Source organism: Pseudocercospora fijiensis (assembly GCF_000340215.1).
Source record: "Pseudocercospora fijiensis CIRAD86 unplaced genomic scaffold MYCFIscaffold_4, whole genome shotgun sequence".
In the NCBI taxonomy this organism is placed as follows: domain Eukaryota; kingdom Fungi; phylum Ascomycota; class Dothideomycetes; order Mycosphaerellales; family Mycosphaerellaceae; genus Pseudocercospora; species Pseudocercospora fijiensis.
The window spans coordinates 5,415,378-5,434,288 of NW_006921535.1; the positions used below are offsets into that span (position 1 = coordinate 5,415,378).

At 51.6% G+C, this 18,911-nt stretch overlaps 8 protein-coding genes across 8 annotated transcripts; 5 read left to right on the forward strand and 3 right to left on the reverse strand.

The window, feature by feature from the left end:
* Window positions 1–55: 55 nt before the first annotated feature.
* MYCFIDRAFT_47077 (uncharacterized protein) lies at window positions 56–442 on the forward strand (the record flags this gene model as incomplete). The annotated part of the gene is made up of 1 exon (XM_007927643.1): window positions 56–442. A coding segment is annotated over one exon (387 nt), but the record flags the coding sequence as incomplete, so codon positions are not given.
* MYCFIDRAFT_211376 (uncharacterized protein) lies at window positions 441–1,522 on the forward strand. The gene has a single exon (XM_007928594.1). It carries the CDS (start codon window positions 473–475, stop codon window positions 1,367–1,369), a length of 897 nt encoding a protein of 298 aa, XP_007926785.1. The 5' UTR covers window positions 441–472; the 3' UTR covers window positions 1,370–1,522.
* On the reverse strand, window positions 441–2,845 carry MYCFIDRAFT_154161 (uncharacterized protein; the record flags this gene model as incomplete). The annotated part of the gene is made up of 2 exons (XM_007928593.1): window positions 441–1,463; window positions 1,516–2,845. 2 exons carry the CDS (start codon window positions 2,843–2,845, stop codon window positions 1,381–1,383), a joined length of 1,413 nt encoding a protein of 470 aa, XP_007926784.1. The 3' UTR covers window positions 441–1,380.
* Window positions 2,846–3,340: 495 nt separating this feature from the next.
* On the reverse strand, window positions 3,341–4,573 carry MYCFIDRAFT_47083 (uncharacterized protein; the record flags this gene model as incomplete). Its single annotated transcript, XM_007927645.1, has 2 exons — window positions 3,341–3,585; window positions 3,640–4,573. The coding sequence occupies 2 exons, from the start codon at window positions 4,571–4,573 to the stop codon at window positions 3,341–3,343; spliced, it is 1,179 nt and encodes a 392-aa protein (XP_007925836.1).
* Window positions 4,574–4,994: 421 nt separating this feature from the next.
* On the reverse strand, window positions 4,995–8,973 carry MYCFIDRAFT_164748 (uncharacterized protein; the record flags this gene model as incomplete). The annotated part of the gene is made up of 1 exon (XM_007928595.1): window positions 4,995–8,973. One exon carries the CDS (start codon window positions 8,971–8,973, stop codon window positions 5,308–5,310), a length of 3,666 nt encoding a protein of 1,221 aa, XP_007926786.1. The 3' UTR covers window positions 4,995–5,307.
* A 754-nt stretch (window positions 8,974–9,727) lies between these two features.
* MYCFIDRAFT_47048 (uncharacterized protein) lies at window positions 9,728–10,726 on the forward strand (the record flags this gene model as incomplete). Its single annotated transcript, XM_007927640.1, has 1 exon — window positions 9,728–10,726. One exon carries the CDS (start codon window positions 9,728–9,730, stop codon window positions 10,724–10,726), a length of 999 nt encoding a protein of 332 aa, XP_007925831.1.
* A 574-nt stretch (window positions 10,727–11,300) lies between these two features.
* On the forward strand, window positions 11,301–13,203 carry MYCFIDRAFT_47042 (uncharacterized protein; the record flags this gene model as incomplete). The annotated part of the gene is made up of 2 exons (XM_007927639.1): window positions 11,301–12,819; window positions 12,881–13,203. 2 exons carry the CDS (start codon window positions 11,301–11,303, stop codon window positions 13,201–13,203), a joined length of 1,842 nt encoding a protein of 613 aa, XP_007925830.1.
* Window positions 13,204–13,755: 552 nt separating this feature from the next.
* Window positions 13,756–14,848, forward strand: MYCFIDRAFT_203692 (uncharacterized protein; the record flags this gene model as incomplete). Its single annotated transcript, XM_007928596.1, has 1 exon — window positions 13,756–14,848. One exon carries the CDS (start codon window positions 13,756–13,758, stop codon window positions 14,737–14,739), a length of 984 nt encoding a protein of 327 aa, XP_007926787.1. The 3' UTR covers window positions 14,740–14,848.
* Between the last annotated feature and the right edge of the window lie 4,063 nt (window positions 14,849–18,911).

An 18,911-nucleotide genomic window follows, 5' to 3' on the forward strand; every position in this document is an offset into this window, starting at 1 on the left:
CCATTATTCCTATCCGTCCATCAAACCAGCCTTGCCATGGCGACCGGCTGTGGAAATGTGTCCGAACACCTACCTCAACCACACCATTGCTCAAGAGCTGAGTAGTCTGCCCGCGCAAGATGTGCGAGACGCTTTGATTGACACGTACTTCAACGACATCCACCCTGGCTTCCCCATCATAGACCAAGAGCATTTCCGCAAGCAATATGCGGACGTGGAGAACCCTCCGCCTCTGATTCTCTTACATAGTATGCTTCTGGCTGCAGCGAGGATCAGTGACCATCCAAAAGTCGTGAGATCTAGAGGAGCAGTTACCGCCACACTCTTTACGCGTGCAAAGACACTCTTCAACCTGAGATACGAAAATGACCGCGTGCATCTGGTCCAGTCGGCTCTGCTACTCGCGTGGTACGACGAGTCTTCAGATACTGTCAGTGCTGGCTGCTACCACTGGATTGGACAAGCCTCCCGCATGGCCTTCGGACTTGGCATGCATCGCGATCTTGGGCCCAACTCTCGCAGCATGATGCCGGATTTTGACAAGAGAGAGTATCGCAAGTGCTGGTGGGCGGTATTGCAAGCAGAAGCGTTCATCAGCTTGGAGTTTGGACGACCGTGCATGATACGATACGAAGACTACGATCAACCTCCTCTCGTGGAAACGGATTTCAACAGCTACAGCGGCTCGGCGGATTTCAGCATCCAGCAAGATTTCTGTGCAATCATGTCGGATCTGTCAGAGATTGCTCTGCGAATCGCAGCTTTACATAGTCCCAGAAATATGCACGAGAATCTGCCCAATGTCGCCGCAGATCTTGCGGCCGTCGAGTGGAGGCTACCAGTGGGACATGATATCTGGTCCTGTCAGATACGAATCTACTACAGCTTCCTCAAACTGACGACTTATCGCGCACGCAATAGCCCAGAGGCGTCAATGATCTGCGCCGAGTCGGCTTCCACGATTCTGACCACGCTCGAAACGATGGCTGCCCGAGATCTGATTCGCAAGTGTCAGCTCTACTTCTCGACAGCGCTGTATGCTGCTGCGATTCAGTTTGCGCAGGAAGTACGATCGGCTCTGCAGGCGGGCTCGAAGATTCGTGCAGTATCAGCTCGTGCTCAGCTTGAAAGAACGCTGCATCCGGCACAGTTGCTGGCTAACTACTGGCCCAACGCGAAGGCTTTGTACAAGCTCTGCATCAGTCTGAGTAATAGATGTCTGAATATGATACACGGGATTGCTGCCGAAGCCTCGAGCGTTCCAACAAATGCAATCAATGACTTGACCTGGCGAGATATCATGGGCGGTTCTGGGTGGCCGGAATTTGATGTCAACTTTGATGCTGGGGAATGGATGAACATATCTTGAGAGAAAGCGCCTCAAAGCTTCGCGGCATTATCAAGGGCAAGCAGAACTTCTTGGGCGCCCCTCTCTCCCGATCGGACTGCGCCTTCCATGTACCCTGTACATAGCTAGTCAGCATCGTCCCCATCGAGCGCACTGAGACGACTTACCTTTCCACTCAAATGCAGTCTCCGTGCCTACAAAGTGAATTCGACCCATCGGTGCTCTGAGCGTGGCCCCAAACTTTGTCAATCCACCAGGCCCGAATACTGGACATGGACAGCCTTGGCTCCACTGCTCGTCCTTCCAGATCTGCTCCTCGACATGGATCGGCTCGTCGACCTCTGCAAATTTTCCAAAGAGCTGCTGGATCTGCGCTAGTACAGCCTTCTCCCGCTGTTCAGGCGATCGAAGCCGCCATTCTCTAGCCGGCTGCCCTACCAAGAAACATGTCAAACTGTAGTGTCCATCCGCATCAACGCTGGTGTCCCTCGTCACGCCAATAGGACCTCGAGCAGACTGCGACATGCCAGTCAAGCCATGTCTGCGCCACCAAGGCGTCTTGTAGAATAGGATTGATTTACAGTAATCGCCGAGCATGGTAGAGCGAGCCATTTCGAGTTTGTCAGCAGGCAGAGGCGGGCTCCAGATAATCTCCTTGTACAACGGCGTCGGAACAGAAACGACGACCCTCTCCGCCTCATACGCTCCCCTCGCAGAAGTCACCCTCACCGCACCCGCAACCTGCTCAATCCTCCTCACCGGTGCCATCAACACCACCGCATCATCCGGCAACTCCCCAGCAAGCCCCTTACAAAACGCCTGCGTCCCTTTCTTCACCCTCAAATACTGCCCCCCATGCTTCCTATCCCCCCTCATCTGCAAATACCCACCCCCCGACTTACAATAATCCAAAAAATACAACGCACTCATCTCCCCCGGCTCAACCCCCAACAACGCCCTCGTCCCAACTCTCATCGCATTCTTCGCATGCTCCCCCGCCCCAATCCCCTCCAACCACTCCTCAAACGTAATCGCATCCAAATCCAAATTCTCCTTCCCATATCTCCCCACCGGATCCCGAACATCAATTCCCTGACACATCTCCTCAACCACATCCCTCACTCTCCTCACCTCCGAAATTTCCTCTCCATCACTCCCATCCTCCGCAACTCTCAATTCCCCATACGGATGCTTCCGGTGCCTCCCGATCCCCTCATCACAGATCATCTCTCCTTCGGAATTCTGCACGATCAGTTCTAAACCATACCGCCTCGCGAGCCCATACATTTCGCTCTGATTCGAATCGTTGATCCACGCGGCTCCCACATCGCATACACTCCCATTCACCTCGCGCGAACACGTCTTCCCTCCCACTCGATCCCGGGCTTCGAGAATTTTCACGGCCAAACCTGCGCGATGGAGGTGCACGGCGGTCGAGAGGCCGGAGAGGCCGGCGCCGAGGATTATTACGTCTACTCTTGGTGGAGGGGGTGGCATTTTGGATTATGATGGAGAGGTATGCGATTGTGAGGTTGTTACCATTGCATTTGTTTTGGGAGGGGAGGGAGGTTCTGATATAGATAGAGCTCTGATGAGCTATATAGCTGTTGGCCGGCTGGCCGGCCGAGAGCTGCCGGGCGTTCAATGCACGTCGGGCCCGTGAGGCTTGGCGAAGGATGAAAGTATTCAGTCTTGTTGGCTGTAGTTTGATGAAGTTGATGATGAGAGAAAGCTTTGACTATTTCTATATATCAATAGCCCGAACCATTAGTATAGAGATTTCAATACACGTAGTTTTTTTCTACATGCATCTTAGTCATTCCTGCTTACCAACCACTTCACTCTTGATTCCACATTCACATAGCCGCTTTCCCGAACTTCTCCTTCTAATCTAAATATCTCACTAGTATCCCTTTGCAAAATCTTCGGATCAAAGCTGCACCAGAATCGAGAAGCGGATGCGCAACAAGGACACCCGTCACCTATCTTCTTCTAACACCCACTTCCCCCACCCACCCCGCTACTTCTCCTATCCACCGAAAAATCATACCTCGCCCTCAACTCATACCCCCCATCCCCCGGCCCAAAAACCTGTCTCTCCTCCCTCCCCCATTCCGGATGATTGATCCCATCAATCCAATCCTGCACTTCAATCACCACACACCCGTATTTGCTTGAGACGCGAGGATGAGAGGGGTCGTTGAAGAATCCTTGGGTGGATTTTAGGGGGAAGGTGCCTAGAATACCCCAAAAAGTTAAGGAGGAGGAAGATGAAGGGAGGAAAGACGTACCGTTCATGTTGTTGCATGTGTAGATTTGTAAGGCTTCTTGTTCGGTGAAGATGTCGAGTTGGATTCCGGAAAAAGGAGAAAAGAGGTTCGCGACGGGGTTGAGTTTCCAATCGTAAGGTCGTTGACGAGATGTGAGGTAACAATTGTCGTAGCCAGTGCAGTTCGTTCCGCAATTGCCGAGAAGGGAAGGGTTGGTGAGGTTTGCTCCCAATTCTTTTGGGGAAGACCAGAAATCATTCAAGTCGTATTTCTCGTTCGAAAGAATTTCGCCCGTGGGGATAGAGATTCCGTCGATGGCGATTCGTTGGTTTGCGTAGGGCATGTGGAGGGTGTGGTTGAGGATGAGAGGGGTGTGAGGGTTCTGGTAGCCGTCGAGGTTCCAGTAGGAGTGGGAGGAGAGCATGATTGGGGTGCGCTTTGTGGTGGAAAGGGCGTTCATGCGGAGGTGCCAGGAGTTGGGGGTGAGGGTGTAGGTTACGTAGGCGATGACTTCGCCTGGGAAGCCTTCTTTGCCGTCGGGATCTATGAGGGAGAAGGTGATGGAGTCGGTAGTGTGTGTGACGACGGTCCAGTTTCGGTAATCCCAGCCATCTGAGCCGCCGTGAAGAGTATCGAGACCTTTGTTGTCGTTCGCGTCGACGTGATAGGGATTGCCGTCGATGGTGAAAGTGGCATTCTTGATTCTGTTGGCGTATCTTCCAGGAACGCCGTTGAGGTGAGGATGGAGCTTGCTGATGCTGTAGTGAGTCGCGTTGTCGAAGCCTAGCACAATGTCTCTCTCCACGCCATGTATGTCCTCGATGAACAAATTTGTGATCGAAGCAGCATAAGGGATGAAGTGTGCTCGGATGCCTTCGCTTTGAAGCTCGTATTTGCCGTTAGGTAGCAGTTTCGCGGCACCAAAAGACGTCAGAAGCACCAAGAAGCCCAGCATCATGTTCTGTGGTCCGGAGAGAAAGAAACACACGAGCTCGTCGTCACCAGGATCAGGATCAGGGAATCCACATGCTTGCAGATTGCGTGCTTTTACATGAAGCAAGGAACGGCATTGTCGCACGTGGCGTTCAGCTTGAGGGGAGGACTAGAAATAGGTAATATATAGGCCGGCGGGTAGACGTTCCATCCGTATACAATTCGCTCAAGTAGGAAAAATCGAATTGGGCTGTAAATTTATTGCCTGGCTTTCGAAGTGATCCTACAGTAAGAGAAACAAGAATGATCCTTAGTACTCCCATGGGGAGGTTCCACATTCTCGGGTCGTGGCTGAGATGCTTGGCGTTGCCAGCCTCCTCCATATCAGTGCGGCGAGAGAGGCAGAGAAAGGGCCAGTCAATAATGAAATTCGAAGGAAGTGTATGGAAACAGGGTTGCGGAAGATTCGAGTGTAGCAACTCGCGTCTTCTATTCATCCATCCATCCATCCATTCATACTGTGCTCTGAAGTCAAGCCGGCCATCAGCCAGCGACAATTCCCAACGCCGACGCTATGACTTTCCATTTCATGCAATGCAATGCGCTTCGAATTCAGCGATCCTGTGCTCTCGCGCCGATAACCATGAGCACCCGACATAATTTTCCTGTATGATGTGTGTGTCTCTCTATTCTTTTCCGGCTCTGATGATAGCATCTCTTGGACCATTCAATAGCTGCGCGAATCGCGAGCGCTTTCTATTCGTCGGAGCCTTTCTTCATCCCGTACGCCATCTCTTTGAAACCAGGAGGCACTTGCCAGCCATGAGTAGCACAAGCCCTCATATAGCCCTCAGCAGCCTCGCCGACACCATAGTCGTTTTTGGCGTTTTTGTTGAGTCGTGCGTAGGGCTCGCTGGCAATGGCCATCCGGATCTGCATGAGAACAGACTCCATCGTGGATACGGAGCTCCAGCCAGTGTTGGTGAGAAGCTCCATGCACATGGCGCCACCCATCACGATGTGACCTCCGCCGCCTTGGTTGAAGGTGAGGAATTGAGGCCGAACCACTCTCACATATGGTGGCGTGAATGGGAAATCCTTATTGAAACGGATTTCGAGAACGATACTCTTGATATTCTGCTTCTTCATCTCATCTGCCAGTGGAAGCTTCTCAAAGGTGTGAAACGAGTGTAGCTCGACGATCCACTGGTATGCATTGTCAATCTTCTCCACGTCGATGTACCACCCAAGCTCGGCAGGAGATGTTGACTCCTGCACTTTGGCGAGATTCTGCAGTTCCTTCATGAGGCGCTTTGTTGTGGCTGAGGTCGCATACTCGGGCAAAGGCATCAGTGGTAGGTCTTTGAAGTCGAGAGAACCGGGCACGAAGTCTGTCTGCAGAGCATTCTTGACAATTGCTTTGCCTGCCGATTTCTTGTCAACGTTGGCGACTTGTGGAGGCTCAACAACCTCTGGCTCGTCGAGCAGAATCTCCCGATCTTCGGTATCAGTCGCGACGCTCGCACCGTCCGAGTCATCATCGATCACAATAGGATTGATGGCAGTAGCGCTACCAAAGAGCTTCATCTTCTTGGACGGATTCGGGTTCTTGGGAGCAGTCTCCTTCACAGCAACACCACGAGCAGTCTTGCTCGACTTGATCGCCGAAGCAGGAATCACAACGGCATCGCTGATGCCTTTAGGAGTGTGGATTGGGTCCTGCGGATGAGCGTTCTGCGGCTTGACATCTGCGCCGATCTTGACGCTGTCAGACTTTGGTGCGACGTTGACGAAGAGATATCGCGTCTGAATCCAGTCGAGCTGCTTCACAACGTAGTATGGGTTGCTGGAGGTGAATTCAGCAGGCGCATTGACGATTTCGTTGAGTGCAAGCGCGCTGGAGATGCGCAACGAACTGTTTGGCCAAGATGAGTAAAATCGTCCTGAGCCCCCATAGGAAGCCACATTTGAATAGCCCGTGCTGATTTGAGCGTCTTTCGCATGATAGACACCATCGCCGAAAGCGCGGCCATGATCGGCATTCTTGAAGTGCAGGCCTTCACGAATGATCATGTGCCAATTGTGTAGCGGCGAGCCATGCCAAGCAAAAATAGTTGGATATTGCAGCCCGAGTCGATCGGTCGTAGCTCGCACCTCGTTGATGAATCGCTGCTCCTTGTCTGGAGCGCCCATGGCGAAGCGGAACTGCATATAGTCCTTCATACCATAGCACCTCTCTTGGGATTTGCTGAAGACCGTGACAGGCTTCTTGCTGCCATTGCTTGCCGTACCAGTTTCATCACCATCGACTTGCATGATGCAAGATCGGTTGCTGGCAATGATCCAACGAAGCAGGCTCAGAGCGGATGGTGAAATTCGCTCAATCCACTTCTTCAGATCCGCCGAATTCGTCTTGGTGAGATAGTCCCGCATCTCAAGCACTGGTGGCAGCGTCTCAAGTAGGCGGCAGATGGACAGGCACTTGTCGTTCTGGCTGAGCTTCGCGAAGTCTTGGTTGTAGACTTGGAAAGAGGCCTGCACCCAGTTGGACGACGAGATGGCCGGACTGTTCGGTGTAGTGCTCGCGGGTGTCTGTGGTCGGCCGTTTAAGGAGTTCGGATCGTCAGACTGGTGCTGTTGCGGAAGCTCGATAGGCTGGTAAACGGAGACGGTTGGATAGAAAGAGGTGTCTTTCACCCGGCAGTGAAGGTCAAGGTCGCCGATGGTGGGCGAGGTAATAACAATCCAGTCTCCAGAACGCACCGGACACACATCAGGCTTCGCAAAGAAGATCAGCTCGCCTTTCTGTCGATCATAGCCCACCTCGCAGGCGGTGTTGTCGACGCGACTATCCAAGGTCTTGCTCTCGGTAGCAGGCTTTACACCACCACGATAGCCATAGTACGCATACGGGTCGGCGACGTTGTACGCTTTGGGATTGACGGGCAGCACTGTCAGAGAAAGGCCGTCCGGGAAGTCTTTCAGCTTCCGAGACATGGCGCTACTATAGCAAAATGACACTAGCAGATCGACAGTGTAGGGCTGCGCAATCAACTCATGCTCAATGCTGGGACCAAGACCTAGCGACATATATTGATAAAGGCACAAGCTATCGTCGCACACGTACGGCTTGATGGCTTCGACTTCGCTGTTGAGTTTACGATGGCAGACCAGGCAGAATTCGGTGCAGCGTACGAAGTGTCGAAGGGCGAACTGCATGGCCAGGAGCGGGAATGAGAAGTTGAACTTGCCTCGCGCGACATATTGTGCGTAGTGATCAGCGCGCATGATGTTGGGGAAGGCTTCGCTGATTACTTCCCTCTCGAAGTGTTCGTCTGCGATCATGTCCGCGTTGGCCGCGGTTCCTGCGGAACTGACTTGATATTGATAATGACTTTCTGCGCCCTGCCAGTCCAGACCCGCGCCACGGAAGCGAATGATTGGGATCAAGCGCTCTTGCATCAGGCCAACCAAAGGCTTGGAGATGAAGGTCTCACGGATTGAAGAGATCTCCGCGGCGTGCTCGTCGGCTTTCGGAAGATCCGTCACACTGATACTGCTTCGGTCATTCTTCTTGACGACGGTGAAAGCTTTGATGGCTTCTTGAAGAGTAGGCTTGTATCGCTTGCCCACTACGACTCTCATGGCAATGTTCGGTGCTAAGCGAATGCTGTCGTATGCCGCAAACTCTTCGTTCGTCTTGTAGCCGTTGGGATACTGGATGATCAAAGTGAGATACTCTGACGGCTCTAGCTGCCAGGCTTGCATGGCTTCCTCTGAGATGCCGAGCTTGGCAATGCGGATGGAAATGGTGACATATGAATTGTTGCCATGGAGAAGGTGGCCGAGAACCCCGACCTTGAAGCCAGCAGCTTTAGCGACTCGCAAGTCTTCTCGAATGCGCTGTCTGAATAAGCGCGTGGATGTCGGTATCGGCTGGCTAGCGGCAGTGGTGGTTGCAGAAGTTGCAGTTGGCTGTGTGAAGCCAAAGCGCTCGTTATCTGATCCAAAGCCATCATCAAAGCCGTCACTGGCGTCACTATCGTCATTCTCGGGCAGGTCGTCTTCTTCGTCGTCGCAAGCAGAGTCTTGCATCTGCGAGTCCCCGTCTCTATCGGGCTGGGCTCGCGACAGAGTGGTGGAGATGATGTCCAGCATTTCAAAGACGGTTTTGCGGTCAGTCCCTCGCACGCCTTGAAGGGCGTTAGAGATGTCGCGAGGCGCGTCGTCATCGCCAAAAACCATGTACTCGTGAGACTTCGGATAGTCGGCAAGATCTGTCACCATAGCGGTGATCTTGACCGAAGAAAAGCGAAATTCCACCTGGCCGTCATCCTCGCCGGCCTTGACGTCGCTGATTCCGAGTGGTAGCGTGCCAGTCTTGACCTTTTCGAGGTCTGCCACGAACTGGCGGCGAGGCATGGCGGCGGCCTTCCGCTGTATCGGCGCCGATGTAGTTCACCAGGAAGGACAGCAGAGTGTCGGCGCTGTAGCGAATGTTGCGAGGAGTCCAGAATGAGGGCTGGTGTAGGTGGCGATTGCTTGGTGGTGTGTGTGAAAATGAAAGAGGTTGAGCTCTATTGAGGGTGCCACCAGTCAACGCGCGTGGATTAGAATAAGCTTGGACACTGGACAGGCAGCCACGGCAGCGGAGCGGAGCGGGGCGGAGCGGAGGTGCGGCGGTGAGGTGAGGTGAGGTGAGGTGAGCAGTGTTTGTATGGCGAACGGACGGCCGTGTTGCCTGGGAGTTGAATGCAGTCAAGAATGTACGGAATATGCAGCTCGTTGTAGTTGTACTTGCAGTTGCACCAGCACCCAGGCGCCTCTGGCGGACCTTGAATCGGTGAAGAAGGCGGGATTTGCCTTGGAGATGTCTCACCTACAAGACCTTTTCAACGAGCGTGATACGTCAAGTGATGAAGGTGAGGGCAGGATCTGCCTTGTGCCCGCCAAAGAAAGTGATTCACCTCACTGCCACCGTCGAGGCAGCAAACATCCACGTGAAGCGCGAACTGAAAGAGTCAACTGGGCACATCCCAGGCTGCCGCAGTAGTGCCCGCGGAAGCGAGAAGCTTAATTTGCGCTGTCATGTGAGTGCGCGACGGAAATGAAGCACTTGCTGTACATATAGCATGCCTCACCCTCATCATTGCCGAGTTTCTGCACAGCCGCTGGCATGGCGGTGTCGTCGAAGATAGAAGCCAAGACGCCGCAAGTGTCAGACACCAATATACAGCCATTCCTCCAGCCAGACTTCGATCCTGCCGAATACCTCAATGCCGCCCTGCCTACACTTTCTACAACCTCGGGGAAAAGTGCACCATCACTCCCATTACCCGAGCTATCATCGCAACTACAGACACTGCTGAATCAGCTGAACGCGCAGACAACACGTCTATCGCAAAGTCTTACACAGTTGACGGATGACATCATCCGCAGTGGCAGTAGATTGGCATATGAAGTGGAAGTGCTCAAAGGCGAGACAGTGAGCCTTGCGGACACCTTCCAGAATGGGCTGAGGAAAGACATTGAGCAATTTGTGCCGCCAAGTACGAATCAGTCAGAAGAGGAAGGCTCGGGCGCTGAAGCAGAAGAAAATGTCAAAGCCAAGGAGAAGTCTCAAGAACCAGAGTTCCTCGTGCGCCTTCGCACCTTGACCACAGTACGAGAGCGCCTAGATACCGTCATCAAGACCTTTGGCTCTGCCATGCAGTGGCCACTAGCCCCTTCCGAGCTCTCACTCGCTTCGTCACTCATCTCAGTCTCAGCACCGGAAAGCAACGATGACAGCCGAAGTCGCGAAGAAAAAGGCAAAGAGTACACAGAGAAGCTTCGTACCGAGATCAGCGACTTACTGGCCACTGGCGCAGAAGGCGTGGAAACTGCCAATGCGCGTGTCTCGGACCTTCGAGCACTGGCAGACGTGTGGAAAGGAACGGCAGAGGAGAAAGCGCGGCTGAAGCTGGTGGACTCTTTGCAAAAGCTCGTGGATGACAGACAGAAGACACTAGGCAGATCTGATACGACGGCACACAAGCCTGGAATATCGCCAGCGCGCGCCATGGACTACAGATACGGTGCTGCGGATCCAACTCGAATACCGGAAGGAGGAAGCGGCTATGGATTTTTGCAGAATCTACGGAATCTGAAGAATGAAGTCTACCTTGATGGCTGAGCTTTGCTTCTGCGAGGAGCTCCAGCAACGCACGCCCAGAGGCCAATCTCGAGGCGACGACTCCAAACGAAGGCCCTGGACAGCACTCGGATTACCGTCAATTCCGAAGGTCGTGTTCGAAGTGCTACTTTGAGCCGTCCGGATTTCGAGAGCGAGAAAGAGGCTCAAATGCCATAGTCTCGTCCTTCCGCTCAGTAGTCAATCTTTCATCTCTGAATACCGTACTGGCAGTCAGGTGAGAACAACTGCATACTGTTTCCCAAAAGAGCATCGTCCGAACAGCTCGGGGATTGCCGATGGCCGCCGAGCTCGCTTTCGGCTTTCCGACCCTGCGACTTTTTGGCGCAATGCAGGAACCTCTTTGCAGAATCTGATTAGATCAAGGTGATAAGGCACATGCAACTAGTCGTCAGCTCCTCGCTAGTGTCCTCCATGTAGGAAGTGCCCGCCAATGTCACCTCATGTCAATCGCGCTACGTAGGTGAAAGCAGAATGGCTCGCCCAACTTCCCTTCCCCGTGGCTTTCAACAACCACCCGACAGTGCAGCTGTTATCTTATCTTTACTCCACAATCATGGACGCCCACCTGGAATCATACATGAACATAGCTGCCCGTGCACAGCACATCGTACTTGATTCCATACCTCAGCAATGGCGTCTCTCCGCCGAGGCAAAAGCTCGAGCCCAAAGAAATCCAAAACATGGTGTTTTTGAGTGCAGCATCCTCTCCAGGCGACAGATCAGAATCACAGAGTTGAGCGCATCAGAACTGCTGCAAAAGATCTACAACGGCCGACTGAGCTCCTACGAGGTGACCGTGGCATTTTGCGCTCGTGCTGCCATCGCACATCAGCTCGTGAATTGCCTCGTAGACTTCTTCCCTGAGGAAGCACTAGCACAAGCGAAAGCACTGGACGATGACTTTGCACGAATGAAGCGACTTGTCGGCGAGTTGCATGGATTACCACTAGCAGTCAAGGATGACCACTTCGTAAAGGGCAAGGTCGTGACCATGGGCTACACAGCTTGGGTCAGCAATCCTCCATGCCTAGATGACTCCTCGCAGGTCAAGATTATGAAAGATGCAGGCGTTATTATCTTTGCCCGAACGTGCATGCCTCAGACAGGAATGGCACTCGAGACGGTGAGCAACCTCTGGGGCCCGACGCTGAATTCGCATGATATTAATTTCGGAGCTGGAAGATCTTCGGGAGGCGATGGCACACTGGTTGCACTACGCGGCACTCCAGCCGCACCTCTCGCGACAGACATCGGCGGCAGTATCAGAGCGCCTGCTGGCTTCAATGGTTGCTATGGAATGCGACCGACTGCCGTGCGTGTTCCACTGGCCGGGACAGCAACTACAGTTTCCGGAGACACTTCGATCAAATGCTCAGCAGGTCCTATAGCAACGAGTCTTGAAGATTTACAGCTCTTCTCGAGATTGCTCCTCACGCACCCTACCATCCCTGACGACCCGAGCGCCATCATTGGATATTGGAATGACCGACCACAAGTGCCTTCGAAACTACGAATCGGCGTCTGGAGCACGGATGGCGTTGTAGATCCTCACCCACCAGTCCAACGAGCGTTAGGAGAAGCAACAGCCAAGCTCACAGCAGCAGGGCACGAAATCGTGGACTTCAAATTCCCCTTCGATCTCTGGCAAGCGGCCCAAACAGCTTGGGCACTCTACCTTCAAACCGGAGCCCGAGAGCACAAAGCCATCCTCCAATCCGCCGACGAACCAGCTATCGCCCAGTTTTCAAGCTACCTGAACACCTTCCACACCAGAGAACTTTCCGTCCCCGAGCTCTTCGCTCACAACACCGCAGTCGCAACATACAAATCCCTTTTCCACAACGCTTGGGAAGCTAGCGGTATCGACTGCATCATGTGTCCTTCCGCCTCTATGGCAGGTGTCCCTCATAACTTCTCCGTTTGGTGGGAATACACGGCGATTTGGAATCTTCTTGATTATCCTTCTATCTTTATCCCGCTGAAAGAGTTTAAGATTAGTGCGAAACAGGATCCGAAGGATTTGGAGTATCAGCCTAGAGATGATCCTTTTGATGGGCCGAATCGGAAGCTTTGTGAGTTGAGTCAGAGATTTCGAACATGGCCTAATCTTGGCTGACTTTCTTTTTTCAATAGATGACCCAGAAATTTGGAAGTCGCAACCGATGACTTTACAGATTGTGGGACGACCTTGTAGGGATGAGGGGTTGACTTCTGTTTGTGAGGTTTTGGATCGGGTTGTTAATGCTGATCAACAGAGTCGATCGGAGAAGCGGCTTGGGGATTTGGTGGAGAGAGAGGGTGCGAGACTTCGAGAGCGATTGACACGATCTTTATGTCTTAGTGGTAGAGTGGTTGGTGACTTGAGGCTAAAGCACATTTACTATGCATTTGAATCACATGCGAACTTGCGAAGGGCTACTATGGAGAGATGCGGGAGAGATGGCTACAAAGGCTAGCATTGTACTGCCGGACTTGCTATATCGATGACAGGGTGGAGTTTGGGATACGCGGTGCTCTCGAGATACAGATGGTGCACTCAACTTTATCGGTTTTGTATGCCAGACATGCTCGAATTGAGAGGAGGAATGCGAGCAGCGAGCAAGATCTCTCACCAAGCAGATTAAGTTCTCGGCATTCGGCAAGCGGGCCGGAAGCTTGGCATGGGCTTTTGCCGATCGCCAAAGCTTCGACTCATGAATTTCGAGTTCATCTTCATGCGACAGCAGTGTTCTTCACTTTCACTGAAGCGACCGACAACTCCATGATCGACCGATAGCGAACATCCAACGTGCACCTGCACACCAACGTCAATCACCATGGCGACTCCCGACGCAGAAGCGAAACCAGAAATCAGCGAAAAGCAAAAGATTATCAACGCCGCCGAAGCATTGCATAAAATCGTCGCCGACGCCCAGACAAACCACATCGACGTCAACGGCAAACGCAGCCTGACCTTCACCCAAGATGACCTCCTCGCTACGGGAATCGTGTCATCCGCCAAGGAGCTCATGCCACTGATAGCCCATCTCTCCAAAGAAAACCTCTTCCGCACAGTCAAACAACAAGGCCGACTTGCATGGAATGCGCGTCCACAAGATGCTGCACGTCAGATCACAGCTCTGGATCGGGATGAGAAGGCGGTATACGTGATTGTAGAAGAAGCGCACGATCGGGGAATATGGGTGAAAGAAATCAAGAAGAAGGCCACCGGCGTGGCTCAGCAGACCGTGCAGAAGGCTGTGAATAAGATGGAGAAGGCCAACCTCATCAAAAGTGTCAAGAGTGTACGTCATCCTACGCAGAAGACGTACATGCTCAGTCATCTGGTGCCAAGCGAGGATGTTATTGGCAACTCGTTCTTTGATGCTGGAGATCTGGATGAGAGTTTTCGCGACGAGTTGCTGAATTTGATTGTGTTCCATGTGCGGCAGACGAGTTGGGGGGATAGGGATAAGGATGCGAAGAAGGGGAAGAGGAAAGAGAAGCAGGCGGTGATCAGTGTTGAGGATGATGGAGATGCAGCTGGTAAGAAGCGCAAGCGGACTGCGGATATTGAGGATGCTGGGAATCTCAAACGAAGGTCCGTGAAGCTGGATCCAGAAGCTTTCTCGCAGACCATCTATCGTGCTGGAACTCACACCTACCCGACTGCAGAGGAAATTCATAATTTCTTGGTGACATCCAACGCCATCAAGCCTACGAAAGCCGCCTCACTTACGGTACACGAGATTCAAGGCTGTATCGACGTCCTGTGCTGGGATGAGAAGCTGGAGAAGATCATGAACGGGGAGGGTACTTGGGGCTATCGCACAGTTCGAGGCGTCACCTTCAAGCCTCCTGGAGCGAACTACGACGATTATGAAGAGGTCGTCGGCACTGGCCTGACTCAAGCGCCCTGCGGTAGATGTCCTGTCCTTGACCTCTGCCACGAAGGCGGACCGGTAAATCCACAGGACTGCATCTACTTCGAACAATGGCTACGGCCTGGGTAGGGCTTAAGATTTGTTTTGACTTTAGCGATGGCGCTGGGGCATGGGTGGTGTTGTTGTTGCTTCCTACAGATACCCAGACGTGGAAAATCCCAATTCAGAACTTAACCTCATCTTTTTGGAAACGCCATTCATAATCAACAAATCTCTACCTAGAAACGAAGGTTTCACCGCACAATCAGGGTCATGAATTGGTGGGTAGCCGCTTGCTTGCGCTGTCGTACCGCTCACGCTGGATTTCTGTACTACTATTTTGTGCAACACTTGTCGCAGGGTGTTTGTGCGTGTCATGTTGTTCCCACAGTCTCCAAATCACGACACAATCGAACATGGCACGCTTGAGCACGATGTCTATAACCACTTTGACTTCGAATACGGCTCGGAGGACTATCTTTACTCCCCCAGCGTCTTGTTTGGACGATATCTACACACTAGCGCCAGATGGTTACGATGATTTTTGGGCAGTGAGCTCGAAAGTATTCGACGGCACCGGATGGTCTACCAGATTTGAGACGTTCATATCGCGAGGTCTAGACCCGGCTTGTTATGAGAGCATTGAAACCACCACCTTGGCTTCGTCTTACACTTGGGCCGCCGTCCTTTCACCAGCGAGCTGTCCGTCTGGCTATACTTCAAACACGGGGAGTCGGCAGTCAACTTGGGTTGAAATCACATGCTGTCCAAGGTGGGTTACATGATACAAACTCCTACCTTCCAAGCTAAAGATAGCATTCCAGTGGCCTCGAGGAAATCCACAGCGTTGAGACCACATCACCGGTCTTAGGTATACAATGTGCGCAAAGCGAGGCGACATCGGTCGTCGTCAAGGAACCGTATATCTTGACCGCTGTGAAAGTCGATGTACGCGTGGCGCCCGGCGTTGTTGCAAGATATGATCAATCGGACTTGGACTCCTGGACCTCATCTGCAATTCCCATCACGACTACATTCGACCCACAAGCCACAGCTTCGGGTGGGGCTCCCACAACTTCAAGCAACGAGGACTCTCACCGTCAAGGCTCTCTCGCCGTGGGCCTCAGCACAGGCTTCGGAGCTTTGGTCTTCGCACTCCTCATTCTCGCTTTCGGGCTCTGGCGCAAGCATGCGAGGTCGGAGCATGAGCATGGAGATGTGCAAAATTCCAAACCTGAACCGCAGCTCTCGCGCGAAAATGGAAATGAGCTTGATTCGAAGCCTTTGTACGAACTTGAAGGCGGTGCTCGAAGTTTCTTGGCTTCAGAACTTGATGGAAATTGGAGAGGCACGGAAGCGGCGGCGATGGTTGAGGTTGATCTTTCGAGACCGCAGCGTGGGAAGGGGGCGGGGAGGGTGGAGAGGTTGGAGAGAGGGAGACCAATGCACATCAAGGCTTGACGTTATCTGTACGTTGCTCTGCGCTGCTTCGTCACAAATCTCAGAAAACCCGCCCGAGCGCATCAGTATCGGTATCAGTCATCGAACGAGGAATTCCGACTTGCGTGAAAGCTAGTGTTGGGGTCAGTAGCGCTTGTGGACTGTTGTTCAGAGAGCTGGTACTGGAAATGGAATTGGGTTAAAGGACATCTACCGTCAGTCAGCGTACGATGAGTGCTGTACTTGCCTGTACAGCACAATCCGGAGCGCAGCAGAGCTTGAAGGTGAAGGTTCTCTGGTCGCCACGCCCGCTTCTAGGAAGCCTGCTACTGTATAGAACTGGAGGCATCGTCTAGCCCAATTCCTATGGGAAAAGCCGAACTTGATACCATTCAAGTACCGGCGCGGCTTGAGGTGGGACCTTTACAAGATTCGAAGTCGCCAGAAGAGACGAATTATTTCTGGCATCTCCGCCTCTTGAGTCTTTTCCTTTCCAGATGAAGTCGAGGAGGCAGCCATGAAAGAAATTCATGCCTTCTCAAACACCTTCCCAATCCTCTACCACCTTCACATATTCCCCTTTCGTGAACGTATTCTTATGTAACCGTCACCAGGCCCATCCATGTCTTCCAAAGAAGATCAAAATCACAAACCACGATTCAAGACAAACGTCCTCCCGTCATTCAGCCTCACAACCCTCGGCCCGAACCCGAACCCATCAAATCTCCGAGTCCCACCCGCCACCAACTCCTTTCTTTTAACCTCACAACACCATTCGCTCGCAGAGTTGCGCTTCATCTTCTAGCCTGTAGCGTCGTGTGCTCCAGCCGGTGGACACCGAGAAGATTTTCACATGCACAGCTCGCGGGCGTTGACTGTTTTAGGCATGTGTTGATGAGTAACGAACCGTTTCAGCCGTTCATGATTCGTGATTGATTTGAGATGGAGGCGATTGTCCAAAGATTTTAGTGTACCACTCTTCTGGGCTGCAGCCACCAAAGTTTGCTGACAGAGTCCCGATATAGTGGTATAACCTGTTCCGGATTAGAATGGCCTTAGCTAAGGTAACGATTAGGGTTAAGAAGGAGGGTGTTCTTAGTACGACGGCTTGCCTAATTAGTCGACTAGCAGTCGACTAGATAGATAGGGGTTAATAGAGGTTAATACTAATATTAATGCGTATTGCTAGCACTATAGGCCTATATATAGTCGCTGTTTTAACGTTGCTATTACCGTTGCTATCGCTATATTATCTCTGCCTCTTACTACTATTACCGTATCGATTAGAAGTCCTTCTTTTACCCTTTATCTTATGTATCGCGTCGTCGTTATCTATCTAGTCGTATTTAGAAGCTACTGTTCGCTCTAATCTAAGGTCTATAACTCTAGAAGGTCTTTAAGGCGTTATAAGGTCGATAAAGGACGTATTCGACGCTCGAGGCATATCGCTAGTTAAATCTACCTCTTTAACTAAGTCGATATCTATAGGCTATACCGACTATGTATTTAGTAACGACTCGCGACGTAGCGGCGGCTCGAGGTGAGGGCGCGTAGGTAACGATAATAGAGCCTAATTAGTACGCTATTGTCGCTATCGCGGCGGCCGCGCTATAGCTAGCGCTCGGAAGGTTATTATTATCGATCGAGTTAGTATCGTCGGCTGCGCTAGAAGATATAAAGTCTATTGCCGCAACCGCTTACCTATAAAGGTAACCTTAGGGGCGCCGCTTTCGTAGTAATTAGTAATCGAGTAGTTAGTAAGGCTATATAGCGTATCCTTAACCTTACGAAGGAAGCCGCGTATATAGCTATCGCGTACTGCTAGATTAACGGTCTTATCGTCGCGAATACGATAGAAGTATTAAGACAGGCCCTCGGCGGCCTCGTTATAGTACGACCTCAAATTACGAAGATATAGGTCTCCTATAGTCTATAGCTTCCGCGTATCTTCGTAGCCTTCTAGCTACAACTAATCGCTGTCTCGCTGCTTCTAATATAGGCTTATCTTTATAGAATTGAAGCTAGTATACTAATTAACGTATACCTATTATTACTAGAGTATTAATAGCGTAACAAATAGGTAGAACCTAAGGATATAGTAATAAGGTAAGTAGGTCTAAAACTACGGAAGGCAGTTATAGTAAGCCGGAGCCGGCTTCTATCTATTATATAGTATAAGGCTATAGTAAGTCGGTAGGCCCTTTACCTTATACTCTTCTGCGATTAATAGCTGCTTTCTAACAAGGTCCTAAGCCGCTAGAGGTTAAAGCCGCTTAAAGAATAGTATCTCTTTAACCTTCTAGAAGTTAGTGGATTTTCTAACCCGGTATAGTTAAAGGTCTGCCTTCTATAACAATCGAGCGTTAATTGTTATTAGCTCGACTATAGTGCTATATATAGACAGCTAGACTATCTCTTTCCTCTTATCGTATTTGATAGCGTTGTAATAGCCTTCGAGAGGCGATGTTATCCGGACCTATATTAAAAGAGGGCTTCCTAGCCGTGCCTAAGTCGCCTATAGATACGACTTCTTACGCTAGTTATTAAGGAGGTATTGTACCTGTTTATCCGAGGCGTATTTGTCTCTCAATTCCTATGCGATTCTATCGATAGTATCGATAACTTCTACGTCGCTACGGGCGTAGTAAATCGCATAGGAAAACAGCCGCTAAACCTATAGATACTGCTTCTCGGGGAAGTGTCGTAGGAAGGTCTCTTTAGCGTATCGTTAATAGAGATACATAGTTATTTCCTCCTCTTTAAATGCTAGTCGAATAGCGCGTTGTTCTTAAGCCGAGTCGTTAGTTATAGCTACTATAGGC